Source organism: Aotus nancymaae, unplaced genomic scaffold, assembly GCF_030222135.1.
Source record: "Aotus nancymaae isolate 86718 unplaced genomic scaffold, 86718_ANA_hifiasm-v0.15.2.pri h1tg000057l, whole genome shotgun sequence".
In the NCBI taxonomy this organism is placed as follows: Eukaryota; Metazoa; Chordata; class Mammalia; order Primates; family Aotidae; genus Aotus; species Aotus nancymaae.
Window position 1 is genome coordinate 43,022,998 of NW_026988471.1, and position 16,727 is coordinate 43,039,724.

Below are 16,727 nucleotides of genomic sequence, written 5' to 3' on the forward strand. Positions count from 1 at the left end.
GGGTGACAGAGCAAGACTCCGTCTCGGGGTGTGGCAGGGAAGGAAATTAACACTGATACAGTATTACTGTGTAATCCACAGATCCCATTTAAATTTCCCTAATTATCCCAGTAATTCATATGTAGGTCCAGGATGCAGTCTACAGCATGTGAGCTGCATTTAGATATCATGCCTCTTTAGTCTCCCTCAATGGAAAAAGTTTCATAGTCTTTTTTTTGTTTTGTTTTTTTTAATTGACCATGACATTTTTCAAGAGTACAGGTTAGTTTATGGAATGTCCAGGTTGGGTTGGCTGATGTTTCCTCTTGATAAGATTTAGGTTATACGTTGTCAGGAATACCACAGAAGTGATTCTAGATTCTTCTCAGTGCATCACAGTTAGGGAGGCATGCGATGTGATGTTGATTTGTAATGTTAACATCTTTAGTGACTTGCTTGGGTTGTTGTCTTTCATTATTAATATGTTATATCTAATAACTATTCAACAAGTATGTTATGCTTACTAGTAAGTATTCTATGGGGAGACACTTTTAGATTGTTAATAACCTATTGCTCATTAAGATTTTAGCAGTTTTAGCATCCATTTGTGATTTTTGCCTGAAGAATGATAGCCAACTGGTGATTTTCTGATTCAGTGAATTCATTTTTTTTGAGATGGAGTTTTGCTCTTGTTGCCCAGGCTGGCGTGCAATGGCACAATCTCGGCTTACTACAACCTCTGCCTCCTGGGTTCAAGAGATTCTCCTGCCTCAGCCTCCCGAGTAGCTGGGATTACAGGCATGCGCCATCATGCCCAGCTAATTTTGTATTTTTAGTAAGAGACAGGGTTTCTCCATGTTGGTCAGGCTGGTCTCGAACTCCTGACCTCAGGTAATCCGCCCACCTTGGCCTCTCAAAGTGCTGGTATTACAGGCATAAGCCACTGTGCCCGGCTCAGTCATTCTTTTTATATGTATTAGTTAGCATTTTACTGCAGGAAAAAGTTTTCTTTTCTACCTATTTATTTATATGAGCACAGACTCACAAATTCCTGTTCTATTCATTGTGTTATAAACCTTTTCAGCCAATGAGAGCCTCTTAAAAGTTGCTGTAGCATCTTTTTGTCCTGCCCACATGAGTCTTTGAGCACTTTCTTACTTTCTAGCATAATCAGATGTTCTAGGCTCACTGTTATTTTCTTTGCCCCAATTCTTTACTGGTCAATTTTTCCAATGATCTCTCTCTCTCTCTCTTTTTTTTTTTTTTTGTTTTTTAGTTTCAGGAAGAATAGTATTTGGGAATTGGGATTTGGGTGTTAGATGTGCTATTGAGGTGTTTTTGTCCCCAGACTCTCTCAGAGGACAAAACTATTAATACACACGCCCCCATATTCTATATGTTTACATTTCTTTCTGGCAATCTACCCATTCATCCATCACCTATGTATCTTTTGTTCCTACTCTCCAGCTGTACAGTACTATAGGATTTAGTATAGTTTTCTTCCTTTTCATATTTATAACTCCCTTCTATAGAGAGAAACCTGTCTCCTGATCAATCTGACAAATCTGTCATGGTTAACCCTCACCTCAGGCTTTTGCCTTCCTCATTCCACGTTGCCCATCCAAGTTCACCCTATATCTATGCTAAAGCTATGCTTACTGTGGTTAGGCATGATTATCCCATTCTGGACCAATCTGTGGCCACCATTTCCCCCTTCACTCCCTGAAAGATTTGTTTTGCTTAGCTAAGCAAATCTAATGGTATTGGACAAAAGTATTCAGGAACGAGAGAAGGGAGAAGCCAGTCTGTTTATCTTTAACGTAATTGCTGATATGTTTGAGTTTAAATCTGCCATCTTTCTTCTTTCATCTATTTTTTTCATCCTCCATTTTTGCCTTCTTTTAGATTTATTCCAGTTCATCCTAGGATTTGCTTATTAGTTACACATTCTTTTAAAAATTCATTTAGTAAAAAGAAGAAAAAAAATTATTTAGTGGTTACCCTGATAAATTGAGAATATATGTTGCAGTCTTAAGGCCCTTTTCTTTTTTTTCTCTTTTTTACTTTCAACCCTGAGAAGCTAAGGATTATAATCTTAATATAAACTTTTGATTTTATATATGCTGTTTTTAAGATATGAAATTTCTCTTTATAAAGTTAAATTGTCACTCTTTTTTTTCTTTGTGGGAAGAAAAAAAAGTTCTTCCTTAACTCAAGGTTATATAGTTACCTGTATTTTCTCCTAACGCTTTTATGTTTTGATTATTTTATTTTTGTAGAAAATACATTTGAATGATGTAACTTACAATGATGGTTTCATAGACTTGTTGAATTTGGCCTATTATGAGTCATTCTGTATATAGTAGGCCATAGTAATTGGTGAGAGTTTTGAAGTATGAAGATCTGTGATTTCTAATGTATAATTACAATTAAAGGATAAAACCAAGGAGAGAGTCTTGCAAATTTGGAGAATGGGGATTTATCTTTTCTGTCTTTACAACTATCTAGCTATGGACCCTAAATGACATGCTTAAAGCTTTTGGGAGGTCTGCAATTTCCTTTCTCTAAATGAATCTTGTTTTTAGGTCTCAGTGCTTTTGAGTCTCAATGAGTCCTGTTTTGAGGGTGATGGAAAGGTGAGAAACATGTAAGAACACATTGAAGATTATAGCAGATGCACTCATTCCTATTGATAATATCATTAAGAGGAGCTATTTTTATAGGAGTTAATTCTTTAATGATAAATTGTAGTATGTTGAGGTTGCTTATTGGTGACTATAGTTTGTCAGAAGGTGGGAGGAATTCTCTTATTTTCCTTTTTCCTCATTCATAAAGAAACCAGGTAGTTTTCATTTTAGGAAGAGCTCTTTAGTTTGGTCAGCTGCTAGTTATGTGATCTTATACAACTTGCTTAAAGGCTCCAGTTTTTTTGTTGGACACTAAACATAAAAACATCAACCCTGAGTTTTAAAAAATAAATTGTTACAGAAAAAGCTTATTGATGACACTTGTTTAAGATGGTAAGGCAGATTTTTTTTCAAGGGGGCCTTGGCAGTAGACATGAGGACAACTAAGATGGAGTCTTGCAGTGGCAGAAAGAAATTAGACTCAACTTGGAGTTCTATAAAGATAAGTAGAACTTATAACTAAGGAGCTGAGTGCTGGGGGGAAGCATCAGTCAATGGAAAATTATTACTAAGAGGAGGCATCAACATAACGGGTTTCTGGCTAAACTGACTTGATAAGATGTCAGGCCAGGATGAAATATCCAGAGTGATCATATACCAAGAGTGAGGGTTTTCAATAAACTGACTGAGCAGGATTCTGATTCAGCCTGGTTTCTGTATGGACTGAGTGGGAGCCCAAAGTTCTCCTAGTCAGAAAAAACTCAAGAGTCTTACTAAAGGTTTGGTCCAAGGAAAAAGAGTTTTTGTCAAAATAAATGAGATTATGTTTGTTAAGCACCTATTATGGTGCCTAGCAGGCAAGTCCTCAGCAAACTGTAACTTTTATTAACTCTTAACTTCTGAAATAGCTAAATTTTAATTTCTTAAAGGTGTGGTCAATGCAGTTTAACATCGATTAATAATTTAATATTAATTTTCTCATGCATAGTTTGTAACTTTCCGAAGTATATATTATACAGCAGAGATGACAAATACGTAATAATGATCTCTAGGGTCTGTAGCAAATAGTTATTGTTAATCAGGAGACAAAACTGTTAGCTAGGCAGCCACTACAAATAAGTTTAAGTTGGTTCTTAAAATTTAACTTCACAGGCTGAGCATAGTAGTCACACCTATAATCCCAGCTCTTTGGGACACCAAGGCAGGATTGCTTGAGGCCAAAAGTTCAAGACCAGCCTGGGCATCATAGACCTACAAAGAAGTTTTTAGAATTAGCTGGGCATGGTGGTACATACCTGTAGTTCCAGCTACTTGGAATACTGAAGCGGGAGGATCACTTGAATTCAGGAGTTTGCGGTTACAGTGAGCTATAATCGCACCACTGCACTCCAGCCTAGGCTACAGATCGAGAACATGTCTTTTTTTTTTTTTTAAAGTAACTTTTTATTTATAAAGCAGTGTTCTTCAGGAGCATTGTTTCTACTGGAGTTTTAAAATCATGTAATATCACATTAAATATTGTGGTAAATGCATTCTGGTGTTCTCAGTAAACCTGTGTATATGCTTTTAGTGATGACTGGTTAGGTGGGAAAGGAATAATACTAAAATAAACAGGAAATAGTAGTTCATCTAAATTGATCAATTATATATTTAATGATTGCTTTCTGCATGTATGTTTATTCAGTGTTTATTGAACATGTGTCACTGAAGATATAGCAGAAAAAGAAGTCTCATGGAGTTTGTATTCCAGTAAAGACCTCTTTTTTTAATAGAAGAGAAATAGAGTAAGCAGAGAACAACAAGGAATATTGGTTAGGAATGTCTCTGTGAGGAAGGACATTTGAGCAAAGACCTGCATGGAGAGAGAGTATCTGAAGGAAGAACATTCCAGGCAATGAGAACAGCAAAGACTAGGAGGGAATGTGCTTAGTGAGTGTGGCTGGGTTAGAATGAGCCAGTAGAAAATTAGAGGAAGATTAAGAGGTTTGTAGGAGGCATATAATGTAGGGTTCTGTAGACCAAAGTGAGGACTTCGGACTTTATTTGACTTATGGTAGGAATTCATTGAAAGATTTTGAGTACAAGAGTGATTTGTTCTTTTTTCCAAAAGATCTCTCTTAGTTGCTATATGGAGAAGAGATTGTATAAAGAGGACGAGAGAAACCAAGATACCAATTAAAAATCATGCATTAATGCAGGTGGCAGATGATGGTGGTGAATTGGACTAGAGTGGAGGGGTGTGAAAATGTCTGGAGGCATGTTTGGTGTCATAGCTGAGGGGGTGCCACTGGCATCTAGTGAATGGAGGCCAGGGATGCTGCTTAATATTCCTCAGTGCACAGGACAGCCCCCACAACAAAAAATTGTTTGGTGTAAAATGTCAGTATTGTTGATGCTGAGAAGCCTTATGCTATAAAACACAGATTTAAGGTAGAAAACTTAGAGTTCTGTTTTCATGAAGCTTGCAGTCTGTGACACAATAAGTATCTTGTATATGGGAATATATAGCATTATGTCATATAGTACATGTTATGCATATGGGATATGGAAATGTATTGCAGTTTACCACTCAAACTTAGGTCAGAGAAGGATTTGAGAATGTGACATATAAAGCTGAAACCTCAAGGGTGAAAATAGGCATTCACCGTACAAGAAGTTGGATTAGTGTGAAAAGAGTCCCCAAACCAAGGAAAAGAGTACTTGTGAAAATCTAGAAGTAGAAGTTTTTGAATAGATAGATCCTTTGGAGATGAGGGAGTCGGGGCAGAGTTGAAAGAGTAGTGAATGTTAAAGTAAAGGTCTTGTGAGGCATGGTAAACAGTTTGGATTTTGTGTCTCCAGGACTGCTGAAGACACTGCTTTTTTGTTGTTTTAGAAGTAAGGCTTGGGCTGGACACGGTGGCTCACGCCTGTAATACCAGCACTTTGGGAGGCCGAGGCAGGCGGATCGCTTGAGGTCAGGAGTTCGAGACCAGCCTGGCCAACATGGTGAAACCTCGTCTCTTACTAAAAATACAAAAATTAGGTGTGGTGGCCGCCTGCCTATAATCCCAGCTACTGGGAAGGCTGAGGCAGGGAATCGCTTGAACCTGGGAGGTGGAGGTTGCAGTGAGCCAGGATCACACCAGTGCACTACAGCCTGGATGACAGAGCAAGAATCTGCCTCAAAAAAAAAAAAAAAAATTAGTGAAGTTTGGTGTAGTTGCAGCTACTTGAGGCTAAGGTGGGAAGATCACTGGAGCCCAAGAGTTCAAGGCTACAGTGAGCTGTGTTTGCATCGTTGCACTCCAGCCTGGGCCACAGAGTGGGAGACTCTGTCTCAAAAAAAAATAAATAAGTTGTCATTGATTTTTGAGGAGTTTGTGTCTTGCCAATGTTCAAATAATCATGCTTTTAAAAATTGCTGTAGAATGTAACTATTCAGGTAAGTATCAACCCGTAAAAATGATTTTTAATTTCTCCCTTTTTTCTTATAATTCTTATCCAGCTAATCTTTTTTTATTCTGTAGTAATGGCACTCATAACTTTTATATTATTTTTACTTCATATTCGATCAAAAGTATTTTTCCATATAGCTGTTATGGTATTCATAGAGACACCTATTTCATAATTTTTAGTGATTATAGACCATTTCACCAAAAATTTTTTAACTGTTCTCTTGTTGCTGAACATGTAGTTTGTTCCAGTTTTTGCTTTTATGAATAATGTTGGAATGAACATATGTATGCAAATAACTTACTTTTCCTTTTTTCCCCCTGCATAACAACGTTTCAGTTAATGTTTCTTATGTTACTTGGTAAAAATTCCTTGTGTGTTAATGATAATTATATATTATTTTTTTAAAATAAATACTACCAAATAGTACCTCTTGTTTCACTTATTGGTGAGTACTGGCTTATCACATTAATTTAGGAACTTTTTTTAACAACCTACAGAGATTATGGAGAAGTCTGGTGAGGAAGGAATGCCTGATCTTGCCCATGTCATGCGCATCTTGTCTGCAGAAAATATCCCAAATTTGCCTCCTGGGGGAGGTCTTGCTGGCAAGTAAGTAGAACAAATAGAGCTAATTTTGAGTTCGTTTATAATTAGTACTTAAGTAATTTGGGGTAAGAAAACTTAAATCAGAAGTACATCAATTATCTAGAGATGAAATGGGTTAGTGTTTTTTTTTACTAGAGAAGAACTCTAAAACTTCATCCAAAACGAGTTTTTTAAAAAGGAATTATCTATCATACTCTTTGAGGATGAAGGTCCTTCTTTCTTTGCTAATGAGTACAAACGGATTGTGCAAAATCAGATTCTGGGAGTAAAGTGTAGAGAGTATGTCCTTGACAAGTATAGAGTGTAGCAGTTAATTTTTTAGTGTAGTCAGGACAAAATATTGAGATATTCACAAGCTTAAAATTCTATGTAATTGAATAAAACTAAAACATAATTTTTTTTAGGCGCAATGTTATTGAAGCTGTTTATAGTAGACTGAATCCACATAGAGAAAGTGATGGGGTAAGTTTTATTTTATTTTCTAAGCATTTGAAGTAATTTCACAATATAATTACTAAGTATGAGTACATTTACATTAACGAAGTCTGTAATGAAGTATGTAGTAAATTAAATTACTGCTGCTTTTCATTTTAAGGTGTCAGTTAAAGTTTAAGAAAATGTATTGAAATGAAGATAGAGATAAAACTTTGTTTTGTAGATAGCTTTGTTGCCTCTTTTTGACCATCAAATGACCTTTTTTGTTTTAGCTGTCTTTATTTCTTCTCTATATGTCTGCTTTTCCTTCTTATTCTCCTTTAAACCTTAATTTTGAGGCAAGAATGCTCTTTTAAATATCTTAATTTCTCCTCCAGCAGGCTGCTGCCATCACCAGAAGTTAGTAATAGTGAGTGAGTTATTATTTTAATGTCCAGACCTTTTGGTGCCCATGTATGCCTAGTTGGAATACCCGAGAATAATTTTTTCTATTATTATTGTTGTATTATGGGTGTATGAGCATTGAGCTGAGATAACCATTTCTGTTGTACCCTGCTGTGCTTCATCAGAGCAAGACTATATGCCCTTACCTTTTATTTGCTTTCCTTCGAAATGTCAACGACCTACCAGCTGCTTCTCTACATAGTTTTGTTTTGTTTTAGTACTATTACCAGGAGATGGAAGTGTCTTTTTTTTTTTTTTCCCACTCCAAGTCAGTTCAAATAAGCACTTTTCTCTTGGGTTTTCAAGCTTTTGGGTATCTAAAAATAAAGGACTAATTGTTAATATATATGCTTCAAAACTTAAAGGGAGCCAAACTTAGAAATAAAACTGATTGGGAAGAACTAGAGCCCCATCCACTCTCTAGCTCCTCTTGGCAGGTTGAGAAAGACGGTATCCATTGGCTAGAAATCATGTATCATCTCAATTACATTATTTGCTAGGATTCATTACTACATAGCAATATAAAAAAAATAAAAGTATCCTGGCAAAAAGAAAAATTTGACAATTAATATAATTTTAGTGAGTCAAACGAAAGCAATGCTATATATTGCTAATAATAATTTATATCTTGGTCTAAAGCAGTGATTGTGTCTTTTTTTGTGGCAGATACCTCAAAATATTAAGAATTGTACCCACGGCCGGGCGTGGTGGCTCATGCCTGTAATCACAGCACTTTGAGAGGCCGAGGCGGGCGGATCACTTGAGGTCGGGAGTTTGAGACCAGCCTGACCAACCATGGAGAAACCCCGTCTCTACTAAAAATACAAAATTAGCTGGGCGCAGTGGCGCATGCCTATAATCCCAGCTACTTAGGAGGCTGAGGCAGGAGAATTGCTTGAACCCAGGAGGTGGAGGTTACAGTGAGCCAAGATTGCACCATTGCACTCCAGCCTGGGCAACAAGAGCGAAACTCCGTCTCAAAAAAAAAAAATTTTTTTTTTACCCAAAGCTGTGAAAATTAATTTTAAAATACAAATATTTCATGTGATCCATCAGAGAACCCTCAAACAAATGAATATAGGATGTTGACTTGACTAAAAGGATGGTGGTAATTTGGAAGGTTGAGAGAAGAAAATCTTAAGTTTTCGGCTAGATTATAGATTCTACATGGCATCCACTACCTTGGTTAGAGGAAATAAGCCCTCAGAAGTTATTGAGTCATTATTAGCCATAGAAGTACTCCCATTTCTTCATGTGTAATCTTTAAAAATACATCCATATATATTTTGCTGGATTTTTTGGTCCCTCAAGAAAATGGTCTATTTTTACTCCCAAGATTTTCTATTTAACATATACCAAGGATAACTTTTAAAATTTTTTAAAAGAAAAAATGATTATAGTAGCTACATAAAGAGGGAGTAAATAGGCAATGGAACCATGAAACTTGGGGGAGATGCTCAATATATAAACCTTGCCTTGGCCAGGTGTGGTGGCTCACGCCTGTAATCCCAGCACTTTGGGAGGCCAAGGCGGGTGGATCACCTGAAGTCAGGAGTTCAAAACTAGCCTGACCAACATGGCGAAACCCCATCCCTTAAAAAAAAAGTAATTAAAATAAATAAATAAATAAATAGAAAATAAATAAACCTTGCCTTAAATAGATTATTATTTGACAATATAAGTGGGATATATGTACTTAATTACCTTTATACATAAATGTTCTATTAATATCAGCAGATCAAACGCTGACAGTGTATCATATAGTAGATTCATAGAGGGAGAAGATTAGAAAACATAAGACATGACCCCACCTGTGTGCTCAGTGCAGCTTGCACTGTAGTTATAAACACACCTTAAATGATCAAAATGTTTCACATAGCTTAGTAACAAATAAATGACAAAATCCAGAATGTGACCATTGCCATTTGAATTGGACAGTGATTACTGTGAAAGTTCAGCTAAGTAGGGGAAAAGTTAGCTTCTTAGAGAAAAGATAGGATTTGAAGAATGATTTGAATGGCAGAAATGAGATGAGGGTGATGACCTTTCAAGTGGACTAGAGAGGCAAAGACAAAGTACAAGATCTCTTCAAAAGAAAGGACATCTGTTAAGGCTAACGCAGAGAACTACTGTGGTGAAAAATAAGAATTTAAGTTGCCAGAGGTATTTGCTAAGAGACCAGCCTTTTGAACATCATTTTAGAGTAAGGAACCACCTTATGTTTGGAGCATAAGAATGATAGATTTAAAAAAAAAAAAAACTATGGTATTTTAATCTATTACAAACATTTGCCATATTAGATTAAAGACATGCTGGCAGTCAGGTAGTTGTGAAATAATTGCAGAGACCAAACGGTAAGTGTAAACTTATCAGTACATAGATATATGGATTAAAGGAACTTCCCTTGTTTACTAAAAAAACTGACTTTGCAGCCTAGAATTCTAGATGGGGAAATAATATATGCCTTTCACAGTAGTCACTACCTTAGAAAAATGTTGAACCATAATTGCAAGTAGCAGAAATGCACTGAAAAATACTGCAGAAGGAGAAAGAATGAAGAAAATATAGACATGTGATTAAATCTTAGCTCTTAACTTGACCCACTGTAACAAAAAGCTAGGCACAAAGGTGTTCCATAAATGCTTCATAACAGTGTGGAAGATGTTGCCAGGAACTGGATGTTAACTTGCAGGGTAGGAAAGATGAAAGTATGGTAGAATTACAGAAGAGGAGAGAAAGTTGGAAGGTATTATAAAAATTAAGTTTTTTTTTTTAAATAAGAAAAATTATTTTTGTTTAGATATTCAAACAAAGGATTACAGCCAGAGTTAAATCAGAGATTTTTTTTTAAACTCCTAAAATGTCTGCTTTGTATCAGAGAGAATTGTTCTGTTGTAAATGCTTATAAGTAGTACCACTAGAAATAGGGATTCATTCATTTTTCTTATAATTAAGACAAATCTTTTAAATAAATATATTTCAGAAAGTAGAGTTGAGTATAATTTAGAAATTAAATAATTATAATATACAGAAAGTTTACTATTTAGGGAAGCTTCTTAAGTTGTTTACTAAATTCGTTTTTTACTATGTATTCCATACTAAACTAACTTTTTAGAATGTGTTCTATCTTCTTACTGCAAGCAATATTGATATTTTCCCAACTTTTAAAATACAAATTTGTGACAGAGTCTAGCAGAGATGCTTAATCTAGGGATTCATGAATCCCCAGAAATCCTTTGGAAAATCTCCAGAAAAACCAACTACATTTTGCTATAAGTTGTCCTTATGGGCTCTGGGATCACAGTCCTTCACTTTTTCTAAAATGCTAGTTTTTGTTTTATAACTAGAATATAAATTATGTGAGATCTGGGACTTCATCTGATTCATTTATGTCTATAGTCCAAGCATGTATAACAATCCTGGCATACGGTGAGAGCCCAGTAAATATTTTTTGAATAGGAAATATTTGTATTTATTCATTTCTAGTAATTTGCTTAAGACTGTCCTTAAGTCCTATATTTAAAAATTAATTTGAGGTTACTAATTGGTATAAAGTCTGTATTTATAGGATTTTATATTTTCATGCAAAGAATTATTTCCTTGAAAAAGACTCATAAGGCTTTTGAATTAGTATGCCACTGATCAAGTAGTTGCACAAGTTGATGATTTTCCAAGAGTACAGTTGTGGAGCGGGGGTGACTTGTATTTACCCAGCTCCTACTTGTGCCAAGCTCTCTTATTTTATACACAGAGTCATAAGTAATCTCAGCACCCTTCTTTTACACATGAGACTTAGAGAGATGAGGTAGCTTGTACAGGTCACAAAGCTAAATAAATCATGCAGCCAGAATTTGAATTAGGCTGACTCCAAAACCTATTCTCTTTACATTATTCCATGTGGCCTCTCTAAGGTAGTTATAAATTATATATGTCTGTACCCCACCTCATCTACAATCCAGGAAAAATCATTACCTATTCTTCTGTAAATATCATGTTTAATAGTCTTAAGATACTCTATTTTATTGATTGAAATAGGGTCTTGTTCTTTGTTCCAAGCTGGAGTGCTATGGTGCTATCACAGTTCACTGCAGCCTCAACCTCCCAGGCTCAAGTGATCCTCCCAGCTCAGCCCCCTGAGTAGCTGGGATTACAGGCACACAGCACCACACTCTTTGTGGACACTTTTTGTATTTTTTGTAGGGACAGGGTCTCGCTTCATTGCCAGGACTAGTCTTGAACTCCTTGGGGTCAAGTATCTTCCCACCTCAAGCTCCCAGCATTCTGGGATTACAGGCATGAGCCACTGTACCCAGCCACAAGATACTCTGTTTTTAATGATGAATATTTTATGAAGTTGTTGAAAGGAAGCAGTCAAGCACAGTTCCTTGTCAGTTATTTTTCACTTAAATCCACATATTTATTTATCTTAATCCAAAAACTTTGTAAGGCATTTGGATCTTAGAGAAGGGGAGGAAAAATAGGACAAATTAGTCTCTTTTTGAGCTCAAAAGAATCTCTGTAGTGTTTTCACGTTACTAAATTTTGCATGCAGTCATTTTTCTGTTTTACTTCAGACAGATAAATGCAATAGCCATAGCTGCTTTTATATTTTTATGTCACAGTTTTTAGAAGTATGTGAATACTAGTTTTTTCATGTTTTTAATTCACTTGTGAAAGCATTGCTATGGAGAAGACCTATACTGTATGAAAATGCACTAACATTAGTCACTATGTTTTTAAGGTATGATTTGATATAACACTTATCTTAGCTGTGTGATCTTGACCATTCAAATGATACTAAGATTATTCATTAAATTTGACATGATTCTTCAAATAATGTCTAATTTATTAGAATCTTCATTAGTCATCAGTTTTGTCATATTCGAGAATTTTTAGTTAAAAATTTTTTTTTGTCTGACAAGCAGAGCATAGGACTCCACAAGAAACATATTTTTACTAGTGTTTACTTTCTCTCCACTGTTATAAGTAATCATTTAAAAAATTTTGGTTATGTTATCTGTGTTTTAAAAGATAAGTAATTGCTGCAAATAAATATTAGCTGGTTAAATTTTATTTTTTTTAACGTGCTTAGATTTCCCTCCTTCCCCCTTTCCCTCCTTCCCCCTCCTATTACTACTGTCTGCTTGATTTATCTAGTTTATCTGTCTTATTTGGTATAAGTTAGTATTTTCATAGTGAGAGATTTTACTTTTAAGCTATGTTAGCCTAGCTGATAGTAAAACCTTAAAAACAAAAACTAGGGTGGATGGGAGATGTCCTAAATTCTCATCTCAGTAATTGCCTTCAGTTTACATAATAATTGTAAACATCCCATCTGATACAATGTATTAATCAACATAACTAGTGTCTTACAGTTTTACTAATTTTACTATATTAAGGAACTATATTCTAGACTTCAATATGAAATAACCTGTGGTGTTCTATAATAATTTCACCCATATTTCTTAGTAAGAATCTATCTATATGAGGTACTTCCTATGCAAAAAATATTACTCACCATAATGTATTCAACAGAGCATAAAGATAGACATTGATGTTAATTATACCTGTGCATGAATCAGAGCTCTGCCACTTACTAAGATTGTCACCCTGACAAATAACTTAATCACCCTGAGCCTTAGTTTCCTCACTTATAAAAATGATAACTGGAGTACTTACTTTGTAGGGTACCTGTGAGGATTCAGTAAGATTATATATATAAATTTCTTAGCACAAATATTAATTTTCCTTCCCTAGATGATAGGAGGACATAGAATGGAATATGAAATTGTCTTTACTCTCAAAGAGTTTGCAGTGTAAGTGGAGAGTCTTGTGAACTACTGCAAGGTAGAGTTAATTGCTATAATAGATGTGTAAAAATAGGTGTGCTATATCAACTGTATGAGTTCAGATAAAGAAAGTGCAGGAACCTAGATAATAGGTTTCTCTTCTAATATTAATGAAAGCCCATGAGAGAGTTATGTAACAGTATTTTGAAAAATCAAATGTAATGGCTGGGGAAGAGGTTTCAGTCATCTATTGTCTACCCAGAGTGATAAGAAAGTATAATTTGCCATAAGATAAAATGACTTTTAAGTGTGGTCATTAGCTAAAGTTCTTCTCAATTTAGTGATTCTGTAATGTCAGCCATTGGAAATCCTTCTCTACCTGATTTACTAATTTGGTCTTCTTTTTCTTTTTTTCTTTTTTATTTTTTGAGACGGAGTCTTACTCCGTCTCCCAGGCTGGAGTGCAGTGGTGTCTCAGCTCACTGCAACCTCCACTTTCCGGGTTCAAGGGACTCTCCCGCCTCACCTTTTCAATATCTGAGACTACAGGCTTGCACCACCATGCCTGGCTAATTTTTTAATTTTTAGTTGAGACAGGTTTCACTGTGTTGGTCAGGCTAGTCTCGAACTCCTGACCTCAAGTGATCCACCTGCCTTGGCCTCCAAAAGTGCTGGGATTACAGGTGTGAGCCACCTTGCTTGGCCATTATTTGGTTTTAATATGTCTTTTAAAAAGCAACTTCTCCTCCCCAACTGTCACTACTATATCAATTCACAGAAGTACGGGTGATTAATAGTGAAAGTGTCAGTTTGAGAGTGAGAGGTACTTTATCTGTTGAACTCACCAAAATTGACCCAAATAGAACAATCTTTCATCCAACCTTATTAATAAATCCACCTCTAAATAGAGTTATGCCATTTAGTCTATATCAGTGATTCTCAACCCTGGCTGTATATCAGAATTGCCTGTCAGGCTTTAAAAGAACAACCCAAATCCACTGAATCTGTGTATTTTAAAATGGAACTTTGGCATGTATGCAATTTTAAAAGCTCCAAGGTAATTCCAGTGTGGAACCAGGGTTGATAATCACTTATATGTGTAGGCCACCTCGTTTGAGGCAGATTTTGTTTTAATATCCTATAATTTTTTTTTTAATAAAATGGTAGGGTTTTTTCTTTCCTTCTTTCTTTTTCGTTTGGGAGTTTTCTGGGGGAGAGGGTTGTAGGCTCTGCGTTAAAAGGTCTTTGTGATATACTGTAAAGTAGAAAATTTCCTCTTAAAGACTGATAAGTTTTATCATTCGGTACATTTATCTCACATTGTTCCCTCTCAACCCTTCCTGAATAGATTCAAATGGGAAACTTTATTTTTTAATATTTACTTATTTGAGACAGGGTCTTCCTCTATTGCCCAGGCTGGAATGTAGTGGGTGTGTAATCTCAACCTCCTGTGCTAAAGAGATCCTCCCACCTTAGCTTCCCAGTAGCTGGGACCACAGGTGTGTGCTGCCACACCTAATTTTTAAAATTTTTGTTTTGTAGAGACCGGTTCTCCCTTTGTTGCCCAGGCTGGTCTCAAACTCCTGGGCTCAAGTCATCCTTTCACCTTGGCCTCCCAAAGTGCTGGGATTACAGGCATGAGCCACCAGCCCTGGCTGAGAAATTTTATTTAGGGAAACATGTTTTAAGTCCACATAATAAATTTTGCAAATTAAAAGACAGTTAATATGCTTGTTGTAGAAAATTGGAAAATTCAAAGAAAATAAAATATCTAGAACTCCCCTACCCATTATCATTATATTGCTGTATTTCCTTTCTTTCCAGGTATTTTTCGTAAGCTAAAATGAATAGATACACAGACATATATGTACCCAAAAAACATGGGCCATACACAGTATCATCTTTTTTTTTTTTTTTTTTTTTTGGAATTGGAGTCTTGCTTTGTTGCTTAGGCTGGAGTGCAGTGGGTGTGATCTTGGTTCACTGTAACCTCCACCTCCCAGGTTCGAGCAGTTCTCCTGCCTTAGCCTCCCGAGTAGCTGGGATTACAGGTGCCTGCCACCACTCCTGGCAATTTTTAGTAGAGATGGGGTTTCACCATGTTGGCCAGGCTGGTTTCAAACTCTTGACCTCAGGTGATCCACATGCCTCGGCCTCCCAAAGTGCTGCAATTACAGACATAAGCCACTGCACCTGGCCCAGTATCATCTCATTTTTTTGCCCTGAGGTCACTTCCTCCCCCTCCCCTGACATGTCTGAGGCAGGAAAACAAGCACTATTTTTTTAAGAGGATCTCTGTCATCCGGACTGGAGTTCAACAGTACGATCATGGGTCACTGAAATCTCAACCTCCTGGGCTTAGCTCAACCTCTCATCTCAGTTCCCTGAGTAGCTGGGACTACAGGCATGCTCCTTTTAAATATTTTTTGTAGAGACGGGGGTTGCCCAGACTGGCCTTGAACTCCTGACCTTAAGCAATCCTCTTACCCCTATCTCCCAAAGTGGTGAAATTACAGATGTGAGTCACTGCTCCTGGCCATTGAGGGCAACTTTTAAAAAAATAACATTCATGTGCACTCATTTTGCTAATAAAACATTACCATTTATTATTTGGCTTCATTAGTGTTATCTTTGTTGCAGAAGTATAGTGTAATAGTCTCTAAAGATGGTTAAAAGTTTGTGTCAGATGAAAACCGCCAAACATGTTTAAAAAGGGATATGATATGTTGGAACAGCTGTATATCTTCTATCTAGATTCAGCAACTGTTAACATTTTGCCATAGTTGCTATATTTTTCTTTATATATCTACTATTGTTTTTTTTTTGACTGAACCCTTTGAGAGCAAATTGCAGATACCATATTTTACCTGTAAACATTTCAGCATGCAGCTCTTAAAAATGAAGATAATTTTCTGCATAACTGTAATACCATTATTATGCCCAAGAAAATTAATTTTTAAAAAATTTATTTTTAATTTTTGGGTATACATAGTAGGTATATAAAATAGTAAATTTTATAATGTCTTCGAATATCGACTCTAAATTTCCCTGGAATGACTATTATAATAGTTATTTTGAATCACAGTCTAATCAAGATAAGTAATCAGTCAAGCACATTAAACAAGTTTTTAATCAGTGAAGCCCCCTCACCTGTTTTTTCCCCTTTACACTGACTTTGAAGAGGTTGAGCCAGTTTTTTATAGTCCTTCCTGCATTATGGATTCATATGATTGTTTTCTCATGGTGTCTTTTAACTTGATCCTCTATTCCCTTTTTTCCTGTAAACTGGGAATTAGCATTATTAGATTCATTTTAAATGTTTTTTGGCACGAATACAGGACATGACTGTACTTTATAATGCATCTTATCAGGAGGCACATAATGGAAAGATGTCTTGATTTTAGTCTGT

General features: G+C 35.9%; 1 protein-coding gene across 2 annotated transcripts in view; it reads left to right on the forward strand.

The window, feature by feature from the left end:
• The window catches only part of PPM1B (protein phosphatase, Mg2+/Mn2+ dependent 1B), a 69,713-nt gene that overhangs the window by 48,650 nt on the left and 4,336 nt on the right, over positions 1-16,727 (forward strand). For both annotated transcript variants that reach the window (XM_012450599.2, XM_012450596.2), the window contains exons 4-5: positions 6,542-6,653; positions 7,055-7,112. In XM_012450599.2, coding sequence (XP_012306022.1) covers positions 6,542-6,653; positions 7,055-7,112 — 170 coding nt within the window. The remainder of the gene's footprint in view (positions 1-6,541; positions 6,654-7,054; positions 7,113-16,727) is intronic.